The following is a 23,533-nucleotide window of genomic DNA, read 5'->3' as shown; positions in this document are numbered from 1 at the left end:
CTCTGTTTTTTGGTTTTGATCGTAAGCAGTAGCTTCGCTCAGCAGCAGCCCAACGCCGACGCCGGCGGCGGCATGGAAACTATTAACAGAAGAGGCGGCGGAGGTGGAGGCGGTGGTGGCGGAGGCGGAGGCGGCGGAGGTGGATCGAGTAGTGGTCCGGGTACGGGATCCGGGTCTGGGTCTGGATCGGGGAGAGGTGGCGGGTCAGGTCGCTAGGCACAGATGAACCCTTTAGTCCGTTGCTAGACGACTTGTCGTCTCGCTAACTTGGTGTCGTTTTGTGTATATCAGGTGTATGTCGACAGTAAAGAGCGTTGGAGCATTAGCTCTGTAATGTAATCTACATATTAATGAATAAGCTGCTTCATGTACCAATGCTTTCCACTACCATCTTACTCGGAAAGTCTTCTCCGTCCTCATCCTCGTCCTCGTTTCTATTTCATTTCTTATCTTTGCGAAATTCTGAAATTGGGTGAGGTTTTTCTTGAATAATTTATCGGGATTGGATTCTCTACGGGAAATTTTATCAAATTTTTTATTTTTATAGGTAAAAAAATGGAGGCGAGACGGGATGAGAAATAGGGTCGAGACGGAGCTTGTTAGCTCCGTCTCAGTTTCATTTATCTAATAAGAAAAAATCTAATTTTTTTATACGTGAAATATTATGACCATAATACTTAAAAATAAATATATCATAATAATATATTAAATTTATAATATTACGAAATATTGTAGTTTGCAGGGAAAAAGTTACGGCTATAAGAGGAAAAATCGTCTGGGCTGTTGGGGCGGCCCACATAAAAGAACATAATTTTGGGGTAAAAATGAAATAATGAAAAGTTGAAGGGTCATATAAAATCCAACTTCCTGGACCGGGCTTACTTTTTTACGCATCCCGAAGGCGGGAAAGCTTCGAATACGCAAACGGATGGATTACGCGCGCGAGGAAGAGCAAGAGGAGCGATGGACGGAAGAGGGTCAAGCGGCGATTTGCTGAGCATTCTCGATGCCATTTCGTCTTCAGATGTAATTTCCGTTTATCCATTGCATCTCACTTTGAAGTTTCTTTCTTCTGGTTTTCGGAAAATGATTTTGAGTCGAATTCTATTTTGTTAGCAATGTTTCGGGTGTGATCATGCTTCGATTGTTTGTTACTACTCGCAATCTGTGGTTGAATCCGCAAGGATTTATCGGTATCCATATTTGTTCTATAATATTTTCTTCATTTTCTGGACTAAGTCCTTCAGCATTTGCTCTCGTATGTTGTTGAATTTCTGCTATTAGATTTCGTGAACGGCAGATACTTCCTTCCAGTGACTGATTGATGTACAATTATATTTTACAGGCCGTCGAGAATCGTGTTCAGCTGCTCAATAAACTGGAGGATTTGAATTTATCAAGTAAATCAGGCTTGATTTCATTGGTCGAAAGCCTCACCGTATCCGCTCTGCGATTTCTTTTAATCTTTAATGTTTTTTTTTTCTTTGGCGATTCTCATTGTCGCGTGTTTTTACGGTATGTGAAGACGAGGCATTGGCATGGCATTTACCTTTCAGATTTGCACGTAATTAGCAGCTAATTAAATTTTGACGCAGTTTTTTAATCTGTTTATTCTTAATTTATTACTACTGAGTTCTGAAAAGTCGTTATATATTACTCTTATGAGTAAATGCTTGTATATCTTGACGGATAGCTTGATATTTTGGGAATGTAAGAGCATGGAGATCGTTTAAGGACCATCTAGCAGGAAAAGAAAGCTTCCTGAAGGAATCGGTAAGGGAATGGAATCGGTAAGGGAATGGAATTGCTAACTAATCGATTAAAGGTTATGCACCAGTGTCTCTCACTGTTGGAAGAAAGTCATGTCGATTCCTGAGAACTTCATAAAGAACTTTTGAATCACTTTTCTGGCCTTGAAGATGAAATATATCGGTTAAGCAGCCTGGGTGAGATTGACTAAGCCAGTCTCAATTCCAAAGGTACACTATTCTTATGGTATGGCTTACATGCGAATGAATGGAACTGTTCATAGGTTTTAGCATTCTTGTGAATAAATATATTCTTGTACTGCTAGGTCGCTTTTATCTTTGTGAAATAATAACCTCATTTTTCTTTCCTTTTAGTTCAAACATTGTCTTGGCTAAAGTATATGCCTTAGTTGGTTTAGCTATGCTTTGTTTGACACTCCTGCGCTTACTACAGATGGTTATTTTTATCTTTTTCAATGTGATGGGGGACATTCATAAGCATGGTCTTGTAATCGTGGCTTCAAATTAATGGAGTATGCTCTTTTCAAATTGTTATGCCTTTTTCTTCTTTCCGTTCCAGACGGGAAAACCCAGCACTATGCCCGTGGGTCGGTGATTTATGGTTCAGTCCCTGCCATCGTTCTGTTGCAGAAGGAACCGAATGCCAGTTTGCATAGTGGAACCACACTTGTCATTGGTCGTTACCTAATGAACCATATTGGTTCGTGCTCGGTGGTGAGGCCGAGAAGTAGTCTGCCTCACAGCCTTTCTTTAGTGCCAAGGTTAGAAAGGTTTTTTTTTACTTCTCATCTCAGTAATTTTCTCTCCAAAAACTGTTAGGTTTGTTTACCATTGATGTTGGTTACAAATCATCTCTCTTTTAAGATCACTCAAACTTCCAATGAGATCATTATTTATGTATTGAAACCATTGATGCATTTGGCTTTATGGTCCATTTCAGGTACTAAAGTTAATTAAAGACGAGTTGACTGTAGCGAAGTCTTAGAGAAAGTAGAAACAAATAATCTGATTTGTCGAACGTGATGCATTGCTAGTGAACAGAAATTGAGGCGTCAATATAGTATAATGGTAAGGCGACTGATATTGTTTCAATATGGGAGAATTAGAACCATCATTTTATACCCAAGTATAATTGGTCACATTCTAAGGACTGTTAGACACGATAGGACCGTGACAGACACCATTTTGTTCGTAGAGTGGATAAGGCACCATATCTTTTTTCTTTTCTTTTCTTTTTTTTTCTTTTTCCATTTTTTGTTCTGTAGGCTGAAGATTTGAGTTTATCTAGGAGTGTGCCACAAGTGGATTGATATAAATTATATCGTAATAGTTGATATTAATACATAGGATAGCGATAAGATGGGGGGAGTGAATTTGAGAGATCTAATTGGTGCTCCTATGAGGCTAAACCTTGTTTGGGTAAGGGTGTAGAGGTCAGTTTTACATATTGCCGAACTCTGAAAATGGTAAACGTAGCGTTCTATAAAAAATGATCGATAACTGTTTACTTAAGCACCACTGAACAGTCGGTATTTATTTATTTATTTATTTTTTAAAAAGTCTGGAGTAAAGTAGACTTGTGTAGTATGTATGATGAACAATGATCTAGACTTTGACATACACTTTGACCGCAGCTTTCCAACCTGAAAATGTCAGCGGAGCTCACGAAGATTATTTTTCGAAGGAGGTACTTTCAGTGGACCCTATAAGTACAGGTACTCTGAAATTCTTGGGTCATTATTTTCGAAGCAAGAGTATAGTTAATCGATAATCGTCTCGAGTATCTTGTAGTCCTTGGATCCAAGGGTAGCATTTGAGTAATATTCTTTCTCAGGGACCTTAGATAAAAGGAATAGTTGAAATTAGAATTTGGTAGATAATTAAGCTAATGTCTTTTTAGTTTTCTATTTTTAAAACTAAACTTGTTAACGAACATAACAAGTTTGTCTAGAATTTTCACTTTTGAAACACTTTGGAAAGAAAAGCACGTTTTTTTTGGAACGAGTATTAGTTTATTATTATTTTATATCTATGAATGTATGATTTAGCTCATGAATTTTGATTGATTAGATTTTTAAACCCCATTTCAATAAAAGATTACAGGATGATTAGAAAGAAAATAATTATCGAAGAGCTTCTAAACTATTATATTCAATTTTGTGAATTCAAAGTGTTTACATGAGCACTAAGATTTTCGGATGATTATAGTTTAGTATTTTTTTTTTTTATAGAAGTTTATAGTAATCGGAAAGTACTTTCTGAACTATTGGCGTTGGTGTTGCATAAAGCTCATTCACATCGCATATTTTGGTCCACGGTGTGATTATTAAAGTACACTGCCATTTTCTTCAGGGGGGCTAGCTTGAAAACACTGTCATTTAAGATTTTCATCATTTTCCTAAAGAAAGTTCTGAACAAAATCACGCGCCGCGTCGCTGCTAGTAGGTTTCCGTCTATATGTCTTTTCCAAATGTTCGATATATAGAAAACGTGTCAAATTAATGGAGGAGCATATAATCCTCTCTCGATTTGTTTACAAGAATATCTAGAAAAGATAAAATACGGTTCTGATATCTAAGTTTTTCACAACCATTTCATTTCATATTTAACACAGAATATGAATAGTGGAAGTGCATTTCACCGAACTAGTACATTCTCATCATAGAGAACGTAAATAGTCTAGAATTACCATTTTGAGAGCATATAAAGCTTGAACAAGACTGCCATCGTTTACACCAGAAATTTCCAATTTCCATTCTTAATGATCATGAAGATACTCATTAGTATTCTGATGCTCATTTTATTTCCATTCTTCACTGTTTTCATGTCATTGTTACCTCCAGAGCAACTGTATGGCATAGAATACGAAGTCCGTGTGATCAATGGCTTCACAAACAACTCCTCACTTCCTCTGGTGATATGGTGCGCGTCCAAAGACAGTGATATCGGCGGGCGTGCGCTCCAAGAGCATGATGATTTCAGTTGGCCCGTCAGGACCAACTTCTGGATTACTACAACCTCTCAATTCTCATGCACTGTCAAGCTTGACCGTACAAGGAAGAGTTTTGACGCATTCAAGGTACCAAGAGATATATATCGCTGTAGTGCCCTCAGGAAATGCTCTTGGTTGGTTTTGGAAGATGGGTTTTATTTCAGTGACGACGAAGTAAACTGGAAGAAGGATTTCTCGTGGTGAAGCACCAGACCAGCTAAGTTCACTCTACTCTGTTCTACTTCTCTACTAGTTTTACTTTTACTGTCATGATCTTGGCCTTTCCAAAGCTAGATTCTATAATGTAGTTCAGGAAAGGAAGGCTATTTTGCGTCATGAATATGAGTATAGCGAAGGAATTTGAATTCCCCGGTTATCTTAGGGCAGTATTTCCTAGTAAAGGTCACCTTTTTTTTTTTTTTTTTTTTTTTTTACCATGTACCTTTGAGGTTATTAATAATATATCAACGTTTGTTCAGTACTCCTGTGGCATATAATGGTCGGTAATAATTGCATTTCATGTTATTCCGTACGTGAAATCAGGCGTTCACTACTGAAGAGTTCTCTGCTTTTTGGATGCTCTTGATCTTATTGTCTCCATTTTCCTTTTTATTTCTGTAATTTTTAGCCTATTTTTCTCTGTAGACTTGACGGAGGTCAAACGGGCTGTGTTTTGGCAGTTTATTAGGAATTGATTTCTTCTGTCAAATCGCCTTTCCATAAGAAGGAATACAAGGTACATTAGTGGAATTTTTTTCTTTTTTCTTTTTTTTTTTTACGGGTAAATCATAAAAATGAAGAATGTAGAGGCCTAGAGGGTGTTGCTATTTAACTCAAAACCATTGTTTCCCTCTGTCAATGGTAAAAGCTTGGGCCTATTTTATTTACATATTTATTTTTACTCATTTTTTTAATCAAGATTTTAAGAAACCAGTTAGGGAGAGCCAAACACAGATGCTGAAACAGAGGAAACAGAGGAAACAGAGGGAGATTGTATGATGGGAAAAAACTATTAAGTATCAGAATCAGCAAGTTCTTTGATTGGGCAACGATCAATCAAGCTACTTGTTTCAATTCACTCTGAAATCCAATAGCATTAGCCTTTCCAGTTCTCAAAATTTTTGGAATATTGTAGTATTTATTAGGCAAGCCTCATTGTTTTGATAGGCTCAATGATCTTAGACCCAGCTAAACTTTTAGAGCAATGTTTGAGGATAAAAGGGTTGTCAGGGTTGAGGAAGTAGGTCTAAAAGGAGGTTTGTTGAGACCAAAACTACCAAAGTTAGATGCAAAGAGAAGAGATAGCCATTGGTTACTAAGGTAAAAACTTGCGAGACTCATGAAGAGGAAGGATAGTTAGAGAGAAATAACAAATAGAAATGTTTCTTAATATTTGTTCATAAGGACAAATGGGAGGCAGAAGTAACAAAAACAAATTTAGGAGTGGTAATTCCATCACATTACTAAGTTTATGGTGCAATCAATCTGTTGGAAAATGGTAATTATTAAGATCGTGACTAAATTTTTTGGTTCAAAGTAGATAATAATGTTGTTTAGAAATGTGGTCTATTTTTTAGTGCCTATGTAATCAAAAGTCTGTAGGCTAAATTGAAACATCCACAATAGTGAACTGTTTGAGGATTAAATTTCCACTAAGGTGGTTGTTAGACATTTCCTCTGGTGGAGGATTAAGTTTCTGTTGGCTTGGTGGCGCCAACCTCCTATGCGCTACACAGCCCAAGATGGTTTGGAAGAAGTTAGCATCAAATTCTGTTTCCATTCACACCCGCCAAAGTTTCAATAGATATGGTTCGCTTTGGCCTATTATATATCGTCGTTATCCTTGAAGTTTTAAAACGCATCTATTAAGGAGAGGTTTCCACATCCTTGTAAGAAATGTTTCGTTCCCCTTTCGAATCGATATGATATCTCACAATGCACCTCCCTTGAAGGCTCTATATCCTTGTTGGCACACTGCTCAGTGTCTGGCTTTGGTACCATTTATAATGAGCTAAAGCGGACAATATATGCTAGCGGTAGACTTGAGCCGTTACACCTCACCTCACAACTCCATATTTGTTTATGTGAAATCTTTGTTCCCATTGTTAACTTTCTAAATTTCTTTCTTAGATGCAATAATTACACCAAGGGTCTTCTAATCTAAATGAATCTAAGCAAAGTTATCATCACCACAAATTAACCATTAGAAAAACTATTAAAATATAATATCCTGTTGTAACATCAAATCTTTCATCTTCTTCAAATTGCCCAACTAGCCTGATTTGAAATTGGAGCATCATATCATGCAATCTACTTTTATTATATATTATCTACCAAGATTAGATTTCTTCTTTTTTTTTTTTTAATTTATTTATTATAATCACAATAATCTTATTATAATGTTTGATGATAGATGTTTTCGTTTGAGCTGGAGGCTTAACAATATGCCATGGTAGCAATTTTTGTTGTATCTAAAGAGAGCCAAATTGATATATAGATGAACTGCGCTAAAGAAAATCCTCATCATGCTTTCTTATGTGGGGGGCAATTTCTATTTGAGTGCTATTTATCCAATTATGAGCCATTCTTTCACATCAGGACTGAACCCTTCAAGCAATATATCTTATACATCACATGCCTTCATTCCCATTGGGCTTAGATCCTAAAATGCTTTGAGTGGGAACAATATTAGTAAAAAGGACGTTGGTTTTTTTTTTTTTTTAAACCATATAAATGTAAATATGATATGAATCTTGTCGTACTTACCACACGTCTCTAGTCTGTCAAAGTTGCAAGATTTTCCTACCCGACTACTAGAACAACTCAAAGAACAAAGAGATATGACAAGTAAACGGTTCCTTTTTCTAATAAGAATGAATTACCCAATTCTATCTTTCCAGACTAACTTCCTTTTTCTAATAAGAATGAATTACCCAATTATATCTTTCCCAATAGTTAGTCTGAAGCTGAAGTAATTTTTACAGCAAATTTCGACTAAACTCGATCCCTTAGAGAGAGAGTGTTTACAGAGAGAGTGTTTACTAATAGTAGTGATGTCGGTCCTGCTTTAAAGTAGAATAAAACAAATCGCTTATTATGCGTAAAAGAAATCTCTTTAAAAGTTGGATTGGGTTTGAGTGGTTTCCCATATTAGCAAAAATGACATTTTGGTTCACAATAGGATACTTGAATTATTGCTATGAACAAAATGGTTGTACAAGAAAAAATGATACAAATTCGGTCTTGCTAACCACACATCTTAAAAAACTAAAAATCCTATTGTCCCAACTATTAAACCAGTTAAAAAAACGAGTCAAGTCATGCAAAAACCAATGAAATTGTCCAATTATATATTTCCAAGAGGTTAGTCCAAAGTCGGAGCAACTTCTATAGCAAATTTTGACTAAACTCGATCATTTAACAAAGGGTGTGTAGAAGGTCTTTTTGAGTAGTATTAACGGTGTCAATCACGCTTCACTAACATACCTTTTTATTATGCGTAAAACAAGTAGCCTATTAAAATAAACTTAATTTACTAACTATTAACATGTAATCATTTTTTAAAAGTGGGAGGTTCAAATAAAAGAAATATCTTTTTCTGTTTTTTTTTTTTTTTTTTAATAATAAACTTATTTAACTTCAATATCAAAATTTAAAAAATTAATAATAATAAATTACAATAGTATGGGGAATTCCAAATTTGGTCAAAATTTTTATTAAAATCAAATCTAGGTATAATAATTGATTTTTTTAGGTTCCTACAGCCCTATAGTTGAGAAAAATATTTATCGGTCAACTTTTAAAATTAGAAAAATAAATAAATATATATATATATATATATATATATATATATATATATATATATATGAACAGTGAAGTGTTCTGATAGATGGCGACAGACGAAAATGTAAAACAAGAAGATGGACAGTCTCTTTCTGCCGACGGGCAGCCCAATAACACATTACGGGCAGAGGATCCATCGTAGGTAAGTAGATTGTGATATTGCTTAAAACATTAACATTAACAAATTTTTTTTTTTTTTTTTTTTTTTTTTTTTTTTTTTTTTTTTTTTTNTTTTTTGTATTTCTATATTTTTTTATAATACATAGAGATGTCCATTTAACTTGTAGGATTAGACTTCGTGGGGACTTTTCCGGTACATAGTGGAAAATCCCGTTTAAACGAAAATGGGAGAGGAAGCATAGAGATTTTTTTTTCCGTTTGCTAAATGGGGGTGAGAGTGGGGATTACATTCCTCATTCTCGTCTCCAACCCTGCTCCAATCTCCATCCTATCCCGGGGCCAAGATTGAGACAAAGAAGCCAGCCCCATCAACATCTCTAACGACATGTCATGATCAAATGAAGAATGTTGAGTTAAAAATTCGATTCTTTTAGTACAACGAAGATAAAGAATTAGAGTGAAGAATAGAGGATTTCGTTATCAGCTCTCAACTTGGGCAAAGAATTGGAGTGAATAGTTTTATAAAAGTCAAGAGATTATTCTGTTCACTAATGGCTCTTTCCAAGGCCATTCTTCCACCAAATCTTGCATATCAAAATCCAATTTGACTTATAAACAGAGTCCCATGCATCGACATAGTGAGATCTATCGTATCGTATCAGAGTAGGAGATTTGTGTTTGAACTACTATAATGTTGTTTCCTCCTTAATTAACAATGATTTCCACTCGTTAGACGTTCTATAAATTTTGAAGTTGATAAGTGAAGGAGAGTGTTGAAGTATCGATACAATTAAATTTACTGCAACCCGACATCGACTAAAGATTTTAGGTTGATTGGAGCTGTCATATCTAGAAACCTCTTCATGGGAAATATTGTCTAATTTGAGTTTTCCATTTCGTGCTTCCCCTCAAGGTTTTAAAACTTGTCGACTAGGGAGAAGTTTCCACACCCTTATAAGGGTTTTCTCTTTCGGGCTTCCCCTCAAAGTTTTAGGTTTTAAAACCGTTTCCACACCCTTACAATGGCTTTCCCTTTCAAGCTTTCTCTCAAGGTTTTAAAACGCGTCTACTAAGGAGAGATTTCCACACCTTATAAGAAATGTATTGTTCTCCTCCCCAACCGATGTGGGATCTCACAATCCACCCCTTGGGGACCCAACGTTCTCCTGTAACAGTTCAAGCACACTCCTAGTAGATATTGTCCTCTTTGGGGCTTTCCCTTTCGGGCTTCCTCTCAAAGTTATACCCCTAGCAGATATTGTCCTCTTTGGGGTTTTCCCTTTCGAGCTTCCCCTCAAGATTATACCCCTAGTAGATATTATCCTCTTTGGGACTTTCCCTTTCGGGCTTCCCCTCAAGGTTATACCCTTCAGGCTTCCCCTCAAAGTTATACCCCTAGCAGATATTGTCCTCTTTGGGGTTTTCCCTTTCGAGCTTCCCCTCAAGATTATACCCCTAGTAGATATTGTCCTCTTTGGGACTTTCCCTTTCGGGCTTCCCCTCAAGCTTATAAAACGCATCTGCTAGAAAAAGGTTTCCACACCCATACCAGGAATGCTTTGTTAGTAGAAACAAATATAAATGCAAATCATACGATCACCCATTTGAGATATTAAACGTTCTAAGAGTAGTTTTGAGTCAAATTTAAGAACATTAGGATAGGAACTGAAAGGAAGAAGTTCAAAGAGTTTTATTGATAAGAGTGATAGTTTTACATACAGAAAGATGGTATTACCAACTGTACATGAAAACTGTATTAGCTTCTTTAACAAAAAATACAGAATTGGAGAATACCTATCTTCAACCAATTACCCCCAAATACTCAAAACTCAATGCACATATTTTCAAAAAAAAGAAAAAAAAAAAGCTATGAAACCAATCAATTTCCTGTTAGAAAAAAAAATCAGGAGGACCAATCAGCAATTATAGCAATCTTCAGCCATCTTATGGAACTTCCAAGAATGGAGAAACAGTCATACAGTGTTATCTTTGAGGGGAAGATCCGAATCCGGAGATGGAATGAAGTTCACTTCTTGCTCGTTAGACTCTATAAGCATTGATACAACGTCTCGCATCGATGGTCGATCGAAAGGCGACATACTCGTGCACATTAGAGCGATTTTAAGTACACTCATCATGTGCTCGACGATACTTCGGTCTTGAAGGTTCAACCGAGAATCAAATATTCTCGACATGTATGAATGGTCACGGATAAAATTTTTCACCCACGTTACAAGATCGCCTCCCTGATCTATTGGCTGAACGGGAGTTTTTCCCGTTAACAACTCTAGAAGAACGACTCCAAAACTATAAATATCGCATTTTTCTGTAACCTTCATAGAGTAAGCATATTCTGCACCCAGAAAAGAGAATGGAATAGGTATACTACTTCAGGATTTCTTCTAGTTTGCATGATGAAAATGTCAATGATATGCTCATAACTACCAAAAACTTGTGAAAATTTTGATATTCGAGTTAGAACAAAGAGCTTACCAGGAGCGATGTATCCATAAGATCCTGCAACGGCTGACATCGACTTAGAATGAGGCATGTCAATCACCTTTGCCAAACCGAAATCACCGACGTGAGCTTCGAAGTGATCGTCGAGGAGAATGTTATTTGATTTGATATCACGGTGAACTATCTTTGGTTTGCAGTCATGATGCAAATATGCTAGTCCTTCGGCAGCTCCCACCGCGATCGTGAACCGAGTTGGCCAATCCAAGCAGTAAGAGGACCCATGGATTAGCTCACCTAAACTACCTTTTTCCATGTATTCATAAAGAAGCAGATTGGAGCCTTGGTGGTAGCTGTATCCATAAAGCTTAACGATATTTCGATGCCTTATCTGTCCAAGAGTCAAAATTTCAGCCTGAAAACTGTTCTCAATGCTGTTTCCTTCCCTGTTGGATGCCAGCTTCTTAACAGCGATGATCTGCCCGGTCGGTACCACGGCCTTATAAACCGTCCCACAAGCCCCCTTTCCAATGATATAGCTATCATGAAAGTTATTTGTGACTTCAACCAGATCATGGAAGGTAAATCCCTCCTTGGGAGGTAAGTAAAAATCTGAGTCAGAGGACGGAATCTCCTTATTCGGCGTCGAAGATTCGTGTGGACGTCTCATGTGATGCAAAATAATCACAATCAAAATGAGAGAAATCCCACCTACAGCACAAGCAATGCCTGTGATGAGTTTACCCCGTGATGTATTTGCACTCTCTAATGGCGTTGAACGAGAATAAGGATCCCCGCTGCAATCGCCGAGAGGGCCGCCGCAAAGTCCGCCGTTGCCTTCGAAGCTATCGATGCCCATGTTCTGAAACAAAGGAATTGAAGGTATAGGTCCAGTAAGATCATTGTAGGAGAAGTTGCAGACTGATAAACTAGATAGGTTGTCAAACTCTGTAGGAATTTGTCCTGTCAAATGATTGTTATTGAGCAGAAGAATCTCCAAAAGAGAGAGTCTTCCAAGCTCTGGTGGTATTCTCCCAGTTAGATTGTTATAACTAAGATCCATTGCAATCTGCAAGCTTAAAAGGGATCCCAACTCCTTTGGAATTTCACCAGAAAACAAGTTACCGCGGAGCTGCAACTCGGTCATACGAGACATGTTTCCTAGTCCTGCAGGTATGTTTCCTGAGAACTTATTTCCTGAGAGGATGAGAAGCTCGAGTTGCGAAAGTGATCCGATCTCATTCGGTAAAGAACCTATAAAGACGTTGTGGCTGAGATCGAGTCGTTGAAGCATCTTGCAGTTGAAAAATTCAAGTGGCAACTGACCAGTGAGCTGATTTGATGAAACATTCAAAGTGACCAACTGAGTTAAACTTCCAATCTCTTTTGGCAAGTTAGATGTGAAGAAGTTGTTTGCAATATGAAGCCTTTGCAACTTTTGACATCTTCCAATATCCTTAGGAATTGGACCACTGAAATTATTTTGGCCAAGTTCAATAGCAGAAAGGTTCTTCAAGCTGCAAAGTTCTGATGGAAACGCCCCGGTAAGCATGTTACCACCGAGACGAAGCTGCACCAGTGGTCTACAGTTTAGGATTCCAGAAGGGATGTTGCCATAAAACTTGTTAGACTCCAAGTTCAAAATACTCAGGTTAGAATGATGACAAAGGTGAGACGGTATCGTCCCGGTTAAGTTGTTGATCGAAAAATCGACCACCCAAAGCCAGCTGAAAAGACCGAGCCCTGACGGAATGCTACCAGTTAGAGAGTTATCAAAGAGCTGCAGCTGTAACATCTTGGTCAAATATTGAAAACCAAATGGTATGGGACCTCTAAGATCATTAATTGATAGGTCTAGCCATGTCAAGTTACTCAAGGTGCTAAGTTCATCAGGGATTACACCAGTGAGCAGGTTTTTGAAGAGGAAAAGCAAGCGCAGGCCCTTTATCTTACTTAACTCAGAGGGGATGTCCCCTGTTAAAGAGTTCTCTGAGAAATCAATCTCTTCAACCAGAGAAAGATTACTAATTTCCTTTGGAATAGTCCCATTAAGCCCATTTCTGTAAAGATACAACTTCTTCAAAGAACTGAGATTCCCCAATGCCTTTGGTATGGGGCCAACGAGATGATTTGCATACAGGGCGAGCACCTCGAGGCTCGAACAGTTCCCAAGCTCCTCAGGAATAGTCCCAGAAAACTGGTTACTCCAAAGAATCATATCAGTCAAGTTATGAAGCATCCCAAGCTCCTTTGGTAGCTCCCCTCCTATCTCATTTTGAGCTAGGCCAAGCATGTTAAGACTCTGGCACCCTTTTATTTCAGAAGGTATGCTTCCAGATATAGCATTCTGTCCAGCTCTTAATCTCTTAAGATTCTTGAGATTCCCAATAGAACGAGGCAACGGTCCGGTGAGCTGGTTAGTGTACGCCATAAGCTCGACAAGTGACGATAAGTTCCCGAGCTCTTCCGGGATCGAACCACTTATTCGATTGTTAAAAATATTTAAGCTCCTCAAGGAAGAAAGCTTCCCCAATTCAGGTGGGATTTCCCCCTCAAACATGTTGTTATTCAGAGAAAGAGACTCAAGACCTGAACAATTACCAATTTCTTTGGGAATGTTTCCAGTGAACTCATTGTCAGAGAGATCAAGATAAGTTAGGTGAATCAAGTTACCGATTACACGGTTCACAGATCCAGAGAGGTTTTTCGACTTCAAGTCGAGTGACCACACGACCGGAGCTTCACCAGACGTGCATTTCACACCGATCCAACCACACGGTGTCTGGTCCGAAGGATTCCAGTTCTTCAACCTATCAAACTCATCCTTGAAAGCCTTTTTCAGCTCCAAAAGAGACAGTCCTTCTAAGTTCAAGCCTTGTGAATTACAAGAAAGAAGAATGATTGCAAACCAAAATCCAACAATCCTGACCAAGAATCCTCCCCTTGACATATTAACTACCAGATAATCCAGCAACATAGCAGCCGTAGAAACCCCCTAGTATTTCAAACAAACAGCATTGCCTAATAAGAACAGATCTCACAAAGAAAATAGATATCTCTTTTGCTTAAAGTTCCTAACAAGTTCATATCAGATTCAAAGTTCCACGGTATTCATTTCAAAACATCACAAAAACTCTTAACAAGCTACATACCTCATAGCATAGCCATCACTCGTCGAAGAAAGGATAATAAACACAGCAATCCGGCCATGTCTTCTTCCACTTCACATCTTCTAACGACGACCTTAAAACCATGGAGCTCATAAATCAAAAACGACGAAAAGGAACAAGAAAAAAGTAGCAGATCGAGATTGAATTTCAAAGCCTTCGCAATAATGGATGTCGCCGAATTTCAATCAATAATTCGGCAGAAAGAAGAAGAAGAAAAACAAAAATGAACACAATCTCTAGTACTTTGCGGCTGTAATCAAACACTTGGCACTCTAAAAACAACGAAGAATCATAGAGAAATGATTCCGCACTTTTACCATATTATATTGAACCAGCGGAAACCCCCAAATTAGTCGAACCAAAAACAAAAAGAAGAAAGAAGAGAGTTGAGAGATGTTCCAATGGATTATTAAAATGAAGAACAGAAATCAGAGATGAAATTGTGAAGCTCAAATGGCCGACAAAGAAGACGATCAATTCCCATCTGTGTAGGGGAGAGTGGGGGCTGATTTTAGTGGTTGCAAAGACGAGAGAACTGTGAGTTCCATACCCAACTTGGAACAGAAACTTCCAAACTTCTCTTTCCTCCCATTTTCTTTCATTTCTTTTTCCTTTTTATAACACAATTTTCTCTTCTTCTTCTTTTTTTTTAATTTTATTTTATTTTATTTATATGAACAAACCGATCCTTAGCTCTTGGTCGTTAATGGAGTCGCGATTCCAGACTCCGTTTAATAATCAACTCATTGAAGAAGATGATGAACATGAAAGCTTCGTCTTTGTTTTTTTCTGGATTTTTTTTTTTTTAATTAAATCATTGAAATATATGTTTTATTGCTATTTTAGGGAAATTATTAACTAGAAAATAAAATCAAAATTGAGGAAAACAATGCATTAATGGTAAAAATTAACGAATTATAACAATTTATTTAAATTTTAAATTATTAAAATGTTAATTTCAAACCTATTAAATATTAAAATTTTATAATCAAAATAAGGATTATATTTATATTTATTTATTTACTTAAGACGGGCTTCAGAATTAACCCTCCCTGCTCACAACGACCAATCTTGAATGACCACTCTTTTGTCTAAGAATGCCTAACTGTCGCACCGAGTTTTCGAGGGAGGACATTACCAATCGAAAAGTCAAAATATCAGGCTGCGTGTCATATTGTTTTTCAAATAAAAGCAAGGCACTCATGTACGGTTGACGAAGGTATCGTGATCAGAGACTATGTCGCGTGCATAGGATAGTGCATATTAAAATTTCTAGTCTTGGTTAGGATAGAGTGTTTGCATTTTATTTATTTAAATTATTTAATTTGTAATTGTTTTATCTTATTTTAAACTCCATAATGTTTTTTAATGTTTTAACGTATTCTGAAGTTTTAAATTTTTCTGCTAATAAAGATGAGTATTCTTAGAGTTATATTCTGCATTAGAGATGAGCATGATGAGACATTAGCGGCAACTCTAGATGGAAATTTAGGGTCGTCAAGCAGTTGAATGAATTTAATATATTTTAAATTTTATTTGTTTATTGTTATATTAAGAGTCAAAATATCCTGATTTAGATGGCATAATCATCCACTTCACTGAAAATTAGGTTGATTATCTTTGCTTAATTATTTGACGTCATGCCTCAACACTCACCATGCATACAATTTATTTATTTATTTATTTATTCGTTCCAATGGCTTTTACAAACGTCGTCGTTTCGTGTATCCAAGTCGTCACTCCCACGTGTAGCATAGCGTGTTTTATTTTATTTTTTGAAATCTCCCACTAATTTATTCACACGTGCAAGAACCTTTCAGTAACGTTACTAAATAAATCCATGGGGGGAAAATCTCAACCGTTCATCTTGAAAATAGACGACTCTCCGTCTCTTTCTGGATAAAGATATACAGTAATTAATTGGGTGATTTAATAGTGACATAAAGCAGTATGTCACGAAGTGTAATGGGCCTGAAGAGTGGGCCCTAGAAAGCCCATGGGCCCATTACGCTCACGGGATGAGAGAGTCGAGGGGCCCAATAAAAGTGGCCGACTCTTTAAGCATTACATCAAGATCGCCACTAGGCCTTTGTGATGTCGAAATCAGACGGTCCACATTGGCGGATTTTGGAGTCTGGCTGCCTAATCATCAGATCTTGAAAGCCAGATCTGTGGGGTCCACTTTAAATTATTGATTTAATTTATAAAAAAAAAAACAAAAAGGAAAAAGGTAANCTCTTCTTCTTCTTTTTTTTTAATTTTATTTTATTTTATTTATATGAACAAACCGATCCTTAGCTCTTGGTCGTTAATGGAGTCGCGATTCCAGACTCCGTTTAATAATCAACTCATTGAAGAAGATGATGAACATGAAAGCTTCGTCTTTGTTTTTTTCTGGATTTTTTTTTTTTTAATTAAATCATTGAAATATATGTTTTATTGCTATTTTAGGGAAATTATTAACTAGAAAATAAAATCAAAATTGAGGAAAACAATGCATTAATGGTAAAAATTAACGAATTATAACAATTTATTTAAATTTTAAATTATTAAAATGTTAATTTCAAACCTATTAAATATTAAAATTTTATAATCAAAATAAGGATTATATTTATATTTATTTATTTACTTAAGACGGGCTTCAGAATTAACCCTCCCTGCTCACAACGACCAATCTTGAATGACCACTCTTTTGTCTAAGAATGCCTAACTGTCGCACCGAGTTTTCGAGGGAGGACATTACCAATCGAAAAGTCAAAATATCAGGCTGCGTGTCATATTGTTTTTCAAATAAAAGCAAGGCACTCATGTACGGTTGACGAAGGTATCGTGATCAGAGACTATGTCGCGTGCATAGGATAGTGCATATTAAAATTTCTAGTCTTGGTTAGGATAGAGTGTTTGCATTTTATTTATTTAAATTATTTAATTTGTAATTGTTTTATCTTATTTTAAACTCCATAATGTTTTTTAATGTTTTAACGTATTCTGAAGTTTTAAATTTTTCTGCTAATAAAGATGAGTATTCTTAGAGTTATATTCTGCATTAGAGATGAGCATGATGAGACATTAGCGGCAACTCTAGATGGAAATTTAGGGTCGTCAAGCAGTTGAATGAATTTAATATATTTTAAATTTTATTTGTTTATTGTTATATTAAGAGTCAAAATATCCTGATTTAGATGGCATAATCATCCACTTCACTGAAAATTAGGTTGATTATCTTTGCTTAATTATTTGACGTCATGCCTCAACACTCACCATGCATACAATTTATTTATTTATTTATTTATTCGTTCCAATGGCTTTTACAAACGTCGTCGTTTCGTGTATCCAAGTCGTCACTCCCACGTGTAGCATAGCGTGTTTTATTTTATTTTTTGAAATCTCCCACTAATTTATTCACACGTGCAAGAACCTTTCAGTAACGTTACTAAATAAATCCATGGGGGGAAAATCTCAACCGTTCATCTTGAAAATAGACGACTCTCCGTCTCTTTCTGGATAAAGATATACAGTAATTAATTGGGTGATTTAATAGTGACATAAAGCAGTATGTCACGAAGTGTAATGGGCCTGAAGAGTGGGCCCTAGAAAGCCCATGGGCCCATTACGCTCACGGGATGAGAGAGTCGAGGGGCCCAATAAAAGTGGCCGACTCTTTAAGCATTACATCAAGATCGCCACTAGGCCTTTGTGATGTCGAAATCAGACGGTCCACATTGGCGGATTTTGGAGTCTGGCTGCCTAATCATCAGATCTTGAAAGCCAGATCTGTGGGGTCCACTTTAAATTATTGATTTAATTTATAAAAAAAAAAACAAAAAGGAAAAAGGTAAGTGGAGGCTTTTTTTTATTTCTAATTTTTCTTTTTTTATTTCATTTTTTTAATTTTTTTAATGGCACATGTGTTTGGCCTGCAGTGAAATCTGACTTCTATTTTCATTGAGGATTTCTTCTTGAGTTTGGCTTTTCTCCACTAAATGAAAAAATATATATATATATATATTTTATTTTATTTTACTTTTTTTCAAACAGACTGCTAACAGATATTATCAGTTCTAGTTAGCAATCAATCTCACAGTTTTAAAACGCGTCTAGTATGATAACACAATGTTTAACTATTGTCAATTTAAGACAATATTTAGTTAATCTTCACATCCAATCATCATCTAAACCTTCTACGTTCACTTCCAAAAATTTAAACAGGAAAATCGAAATTATAACCTCCCGATATACTGTAATTAGCCTCACAGTGTGTCTAATTGGCAAATCTAAGGTATGAGTGGTAACCTCCCAATCTTGGAGTGTCGATCTTCACTTAGGCCAACTCTTAGACTGTAACGGTTTAGATCCACCGCTAACAGATACTGACCTCTTACGGTGTGTCTAACTGGCAAATCTAAGGTATGACTGGTAACCTCCCAATCTTGGAGTGTCGATCTTCACTTACGCCAACTCTTAGACTATAACGGCCTAGATCCACCGCTAACAGATATTGTCCTCTTCGGGGGAAACGGTGTGTCTAACTGGCAAATCTAAGGTATGACTGGTAACCTCTCAATCTTGGAGTGTCGATCTTCACTTACGCCAACTCTTAGACTATAACGGCCTAGATCCACCGCTAACAGATACTGTCCTCTTTGGGCTTCTCCTCAAGGCTTTAAAATGCGTCTACTAAGGGAACGTTTCCACACCCTTACGGTGGTTTGTTCTCCTCCCCAACCACCAATGTGGGACATCACAATCCACCCCCCCCCCTCCCGAGCCCAGCGTCCATACTGGCACACCGCCTCGTGTCTATCTCCTTTGGGGAACAGCGAGAAGGCTGGCACATCGTTCGGTGTCTGGCTCTGATACCATTTGTAACGGCTCAGATCGATCCATCGCTAGCAGATATTGTCCTCTTTCGGACTTCCCCTCAAAACTTTAAAACGCGTCTACTAAGAAGGGAAGGTTTTCACATTCTTATAAATGGTGGTTTGTTCTCCTCCCAACCAATGTGGGACATCACATAAACTCTACCCAAACTTTTCCTTAGTTCCTCTTAACCAATAATCTCTTCCTTACCGTGATTATTTTATTTTTAAACTCTTAGACGCATCTTGTAAAATAAATAAATAAATATTTTACTCCGTCAAATTTAATATAATATAATTTTTTAACAATACCTTATCCATTCCACAGTTCTAATTAAATTAATATATATTATTTTTTTTATTAGAAAAATCCACTTTTAGGGTACAGAAAAAAATATTTAATGCACAAATTGCTTATAGATAATTTAAAAATCCTTAGATCATATTTATTAATAAATTAATAGTTTTGATATTTAATGCAGTAACGCCGCGTTTTAAATAAATAATTAAGTTTTTTTTTAATTTAAAAAAAAAACAATGAAAATATAAAATAATTTAAAGTGGGTCCCACATAATGGGATTCTTGTCACACTTGCATTTTCTATAATGTATAAATCAAGTAATTTAAAAATAAATAAATAAATTATGTGAGGAGTGAGTGAGTTTTACTGTATGTTCACATGAAAATTGTTGGTCAATAATTGGCCATTGATTATTCAAATTTATTAAAATTATTTTTCTAAAAATAATTTATTAAAAGTCTAGCCCTACATTGGTCCAAATCTGCCTTAAATTTGAATTAAACCAATCTTGCATCCACGGGTCGATCCATAGTTTACTCGAGATTTGACTGATTTTTCAATTAATTAACATATCGTTAACGAATCCAAAACTTATTGTCGAGAACATATATTTTTACTCGTTGCATCTATGTACTATACACAAAGCTAGAAGTTTAGAGGTACGATAGTCATAAAATTCAAATTTATATCGATAATATACCAACTCTCACAATTACGCTCTGTCAAAACTTGCAATGTGATCGTGCGGTATTTACTCTCACTCTCGAGTAAGTCAATCAGCTAGAATTTTGGTTGTCGTTGGCACAAACAACGTATGCTCAAGCCTTCGACCCTATTCGAGAAAATAAAAATTTTAAAATAATGATAAAAAAAGTTTTAGAAAACGTTCCGTAATAGGTTTTAGGAAATGGGTGTTATTGGCTAGTAAGCAAATAAGCAACAACCACGAATTTGATAGAGTATGATTGGTCCATGATGTCAATTTTGCCGCCACATCATCACGTCGGGTATCTTGTTTCGACGGAAACTTCTTTCTTTTAACTCTAATTTGAGTAATTGAAAAAGAGGTTGGAATGGTTATTCTCAACTTTATACTGTGGACAATTCAAAATACTGATAATTAAGTGTAGGTTTGTTATCATCAAAACATCAATTAATTAATTAAAATTAATTAAAATTTAAATTTTAAATTATATATTTAGTAGATATATAAAATTTGAAAAATAGGTTAAAATGAAATAATATAATTTCTATTTTTCACAAATTAACATTTTAAAAGAAATAAAGTCAAAGAAAATGTAATTATCGTATATATCTTTCAAGTGCTAAAATTGAAGAAAAAATAACGAGTCTACGAATCGACTTATATATAGCTTTGTTTTTATGACCATAGTTTTGTAGCTTTCTTTACATAAGAACGAGTTTATTTTATTATCGACTTTGCAAAAAATAATAAAATAAATATTTTTGGACGATCTATACTATAAATATATTATTTTTAAAAAAGTTAAATTTTATTAGCAACAATAAAAAATTTCAAAGAAAACTAACCCAATAATTTTAACCATGTGAAATAATCATGCAAGTTGATGTAATTTTTTTTTTTTTAAATGGTAATTATTGATAAGCATATTTTATTTACTGAAGTAAAAAATAAAGGGTAAAAATGATTCATGAAATTATATTAAAATTCGTCTTTGAGACTATATACTAATATTTACCATGTCACGTTTTATAATCTCAAGCTTAGAAATTTAAATTTATCAAATTAATTAATTTTTTTAACATTTTTAATACGAAATAAAAGAAATATAAATTAAAACGATTTTTTAAAATATTCAATATAAAATAAAATTAGAAACGTTTTAACTTTTTGCAAGGAGGGGCTTGTGGGGTCATTCTCTTATTTCAACTAAGTTTTGGACTTTTTTGTTAACAAAGAGAATATGTGATTGGTTCAACTTGGCCGACATCCACTGCCATTTACTTCCAAAGTCAAAGTCTTGTGAGCCTCTTTCTTCATCCACGTGTCTAGCCTTTAGAGAGAATTTGACGTGACCCGTGTTCGAGAGCCTGACATTTTTTTAGACTAACTCAATTGTCTGGTTGCACCGAACCGGAATGAATTGGTTGAATGAATTGGTTCTCATGTGTTAGACGAACACGACACTATGTTCCTCACTTATAAACCCATGATCATTCCCTAAATTAGCCGATGTGGGACTTCCATCATCAAACATCATAAACCAACCTAATGCATTAAATTTTCATTTATCGGGACTCGACCCAGCTCAAGTAAGTTCATAATCTAACCCAAACCCGAGTTAATAATGTATTTATTTTATTTTGTTAATAGATATGCATTAAAAGACTATATATCTATTGGGAATGATTTGGATCCCATTGTGATGGTAAGCAAGTCAATATTTTAAGGTTTAGAGCCAAATTTTATATAAAGATTTTTGACTAAGTTTCCTTTAATATATATTTTGTTGGATTACAACTTTTGCTCTATAAAGTGGAAGTCTTAATCCAATTTTGCAACCCTTTCTTTTGAAGAAATCCCAAATCATTCTTAATTTTTGTAAAGCGTTGTTTGACAATCTTGTCCCGGCCCTTTTAAATCATCGTGCTCGTGAAATTAATTACCGTTGATAAACTCATAGTTTTTAGAGAAAAAAACGAGTCACTTTGTACCAATTCGAGCATAGCTCAGTTGATAAGACATTAATTATCATTTCAAAAGTCGATGATTGATTCCTTCCGTGCAATTTTTAAGCTAAACAAATAAAAAATTAGAAGAGAGAATATTTATTGAAATATTGTTTTATTTTATAGAATAATTTTTCAAAAATATTTGGGCTAATTGGTTATTATTGAGAACATGTTTTTTTTTTTTTTTTTTTTTTTTNAAGAAATTGGGATTTGTTTAGGATTTTTTAATAGTTTATAAATAATTAAACAAATTATTTATTGGAGCAACAATAAAATTATTAATTTTTTGCTTTAATATTATTATTTTATTTTCAAAATTATAATGACATTTTTTTTAAACAAATTAGTTTATAATTTAATTCTACCGTTGACTTTTGTTATTTGCATAAATTATATTAAATAATAAATAAAAAGTAATTTAAGGTTATAGAATAACGAGTCTAAATAGTTTAAATTACGAAAAAGAAAATGACAACAATTTCCACTCGATTTAGAAAAAAAGTAGAGGTCGAGCATTTGTAAAACATAATAATGATGTTTCACGGACTATACTACTCATCTTAAAATAACCTTCAATTATGTGACGAGGTGTCGATCTAATATGAACCGAGTGGTAGTACATTAGTATTTTATTCTTATTTTATTATGTAAACTCTTTTTTTATTTTTAAAAATAAATAAAATTATTTATTATATATTGTTTTATTTATAAGATGTGAAATTTATCAGAATAAAATTTTAATTTACTTTATTTTTTTTAAAAAAGAAACCACAAATATTGATAAAAATTAATAAAAATACTCTCAAACTTTTACGGCTTCTCTTTAAACTTTTAAAAAGTTTTAATAAAATATTTAAATCATTACCTTTAATAATTTGTTCAAAAATATCTTTAATAAATACTTTTTAATATAAAAAAGGGTTTGTTAATATTTTAAACTTTTAAAATAAATAAATAAAACTTAAGAAAAAATATATTTACTATCGGTACCACGTTTTTAAAAATAATAATAAACTTTCCATAGTAACATTAAAACGTTTGTAGGAGAGGTTGATAGATAGTATTTATGGATATATTTACTGTAAGAATTTGATTATTATATATAATTTTTTTTTATTAAATAAACATTTTACTCTCCATTTATAGATTATTTTGGTTTTGTTAACTAAATGTCAAATTGCTCACCAACCCATTTATAATGTCATGATTTCTTATCTAGAAAACAAATTCCACAATCATGCTTTTACCCTATGACTCACAAAATGTTAGCAAATCACTTTTTTTTTTTTTTTTTTTTATTTTTTTT

The 23,533-nt window shown here is 34.8% G+C and overlaps 1 protein-coding gene and 1 long non-coding RNA gene across 3 annotated transcripts; one reads left to right on the top strand and one right to left on the bottom strand.

The window, feature by feature from the left end:
• Window positions 1-1,703: 1,703 nt before the first annotated feature.
• On the top strand, window positions 1,704-5,152 carry LOC111791532. Of its 2 annotated transcripts, XR_002814661.1 has the most exons (6): window positions 1,704-1,979; window positions 2,329-2,530; window positions 2,710-2,837; window positions 3,404-3,484; window positions 4,122-4,210; window positions 4,613-5,152. It is a non-coding gene; the product is annotated as an uncharacterized LOC111791532 (long non-coding RNA). The 2 variants fall into 2 exon arrangements; XR_002814660.1 differs by lacking the exon at window positions 4,122-4,210.
• Window positions 5,153-10,385: 5,233 nt separating this feature from the next.
• LOC111791810 (probable leucine-rich repeat receptor-like protein kinase At5g63930) lies at window positions 10,386-15,002 on the bottom strand (the record flags this gene model as incomplete). Its single annotated transcript, XM_023673293.1, is given in 3 exon segments — window positions 10,386-11,077; window positions 11,218-14,176; window positions 14,334-15,002. Coding segments are annotated over 2 exon segments (3,321 nt in total). The 3' UTR covers window positions 10,386-10,697.
• Window positions 15,003-23,533: the final 8,531 nt, after the last annotated feature.

The sequence above is a fragment of the Cucurbita pepo genome, chromosome LG03 (assembly GCF_002806865.2).
Source record: "Cucurbita pepo subsp. pepo cultivar mu-cu-16 chromosome LG03, ASM280686v2, whole genome shotgun sequence".
Lineage (NCBI taxonomy): Eukaryota > Viridiplantae > Streptophyta > Magnoliopsida > Cucurbitales > Cucurbitaceae > Cucurbita > Cucurbita pepo.
Note: the sequence above shows the minus strand (reverse complement) of the source record. Positions and strands in the feature narration are given on the sequence as shown.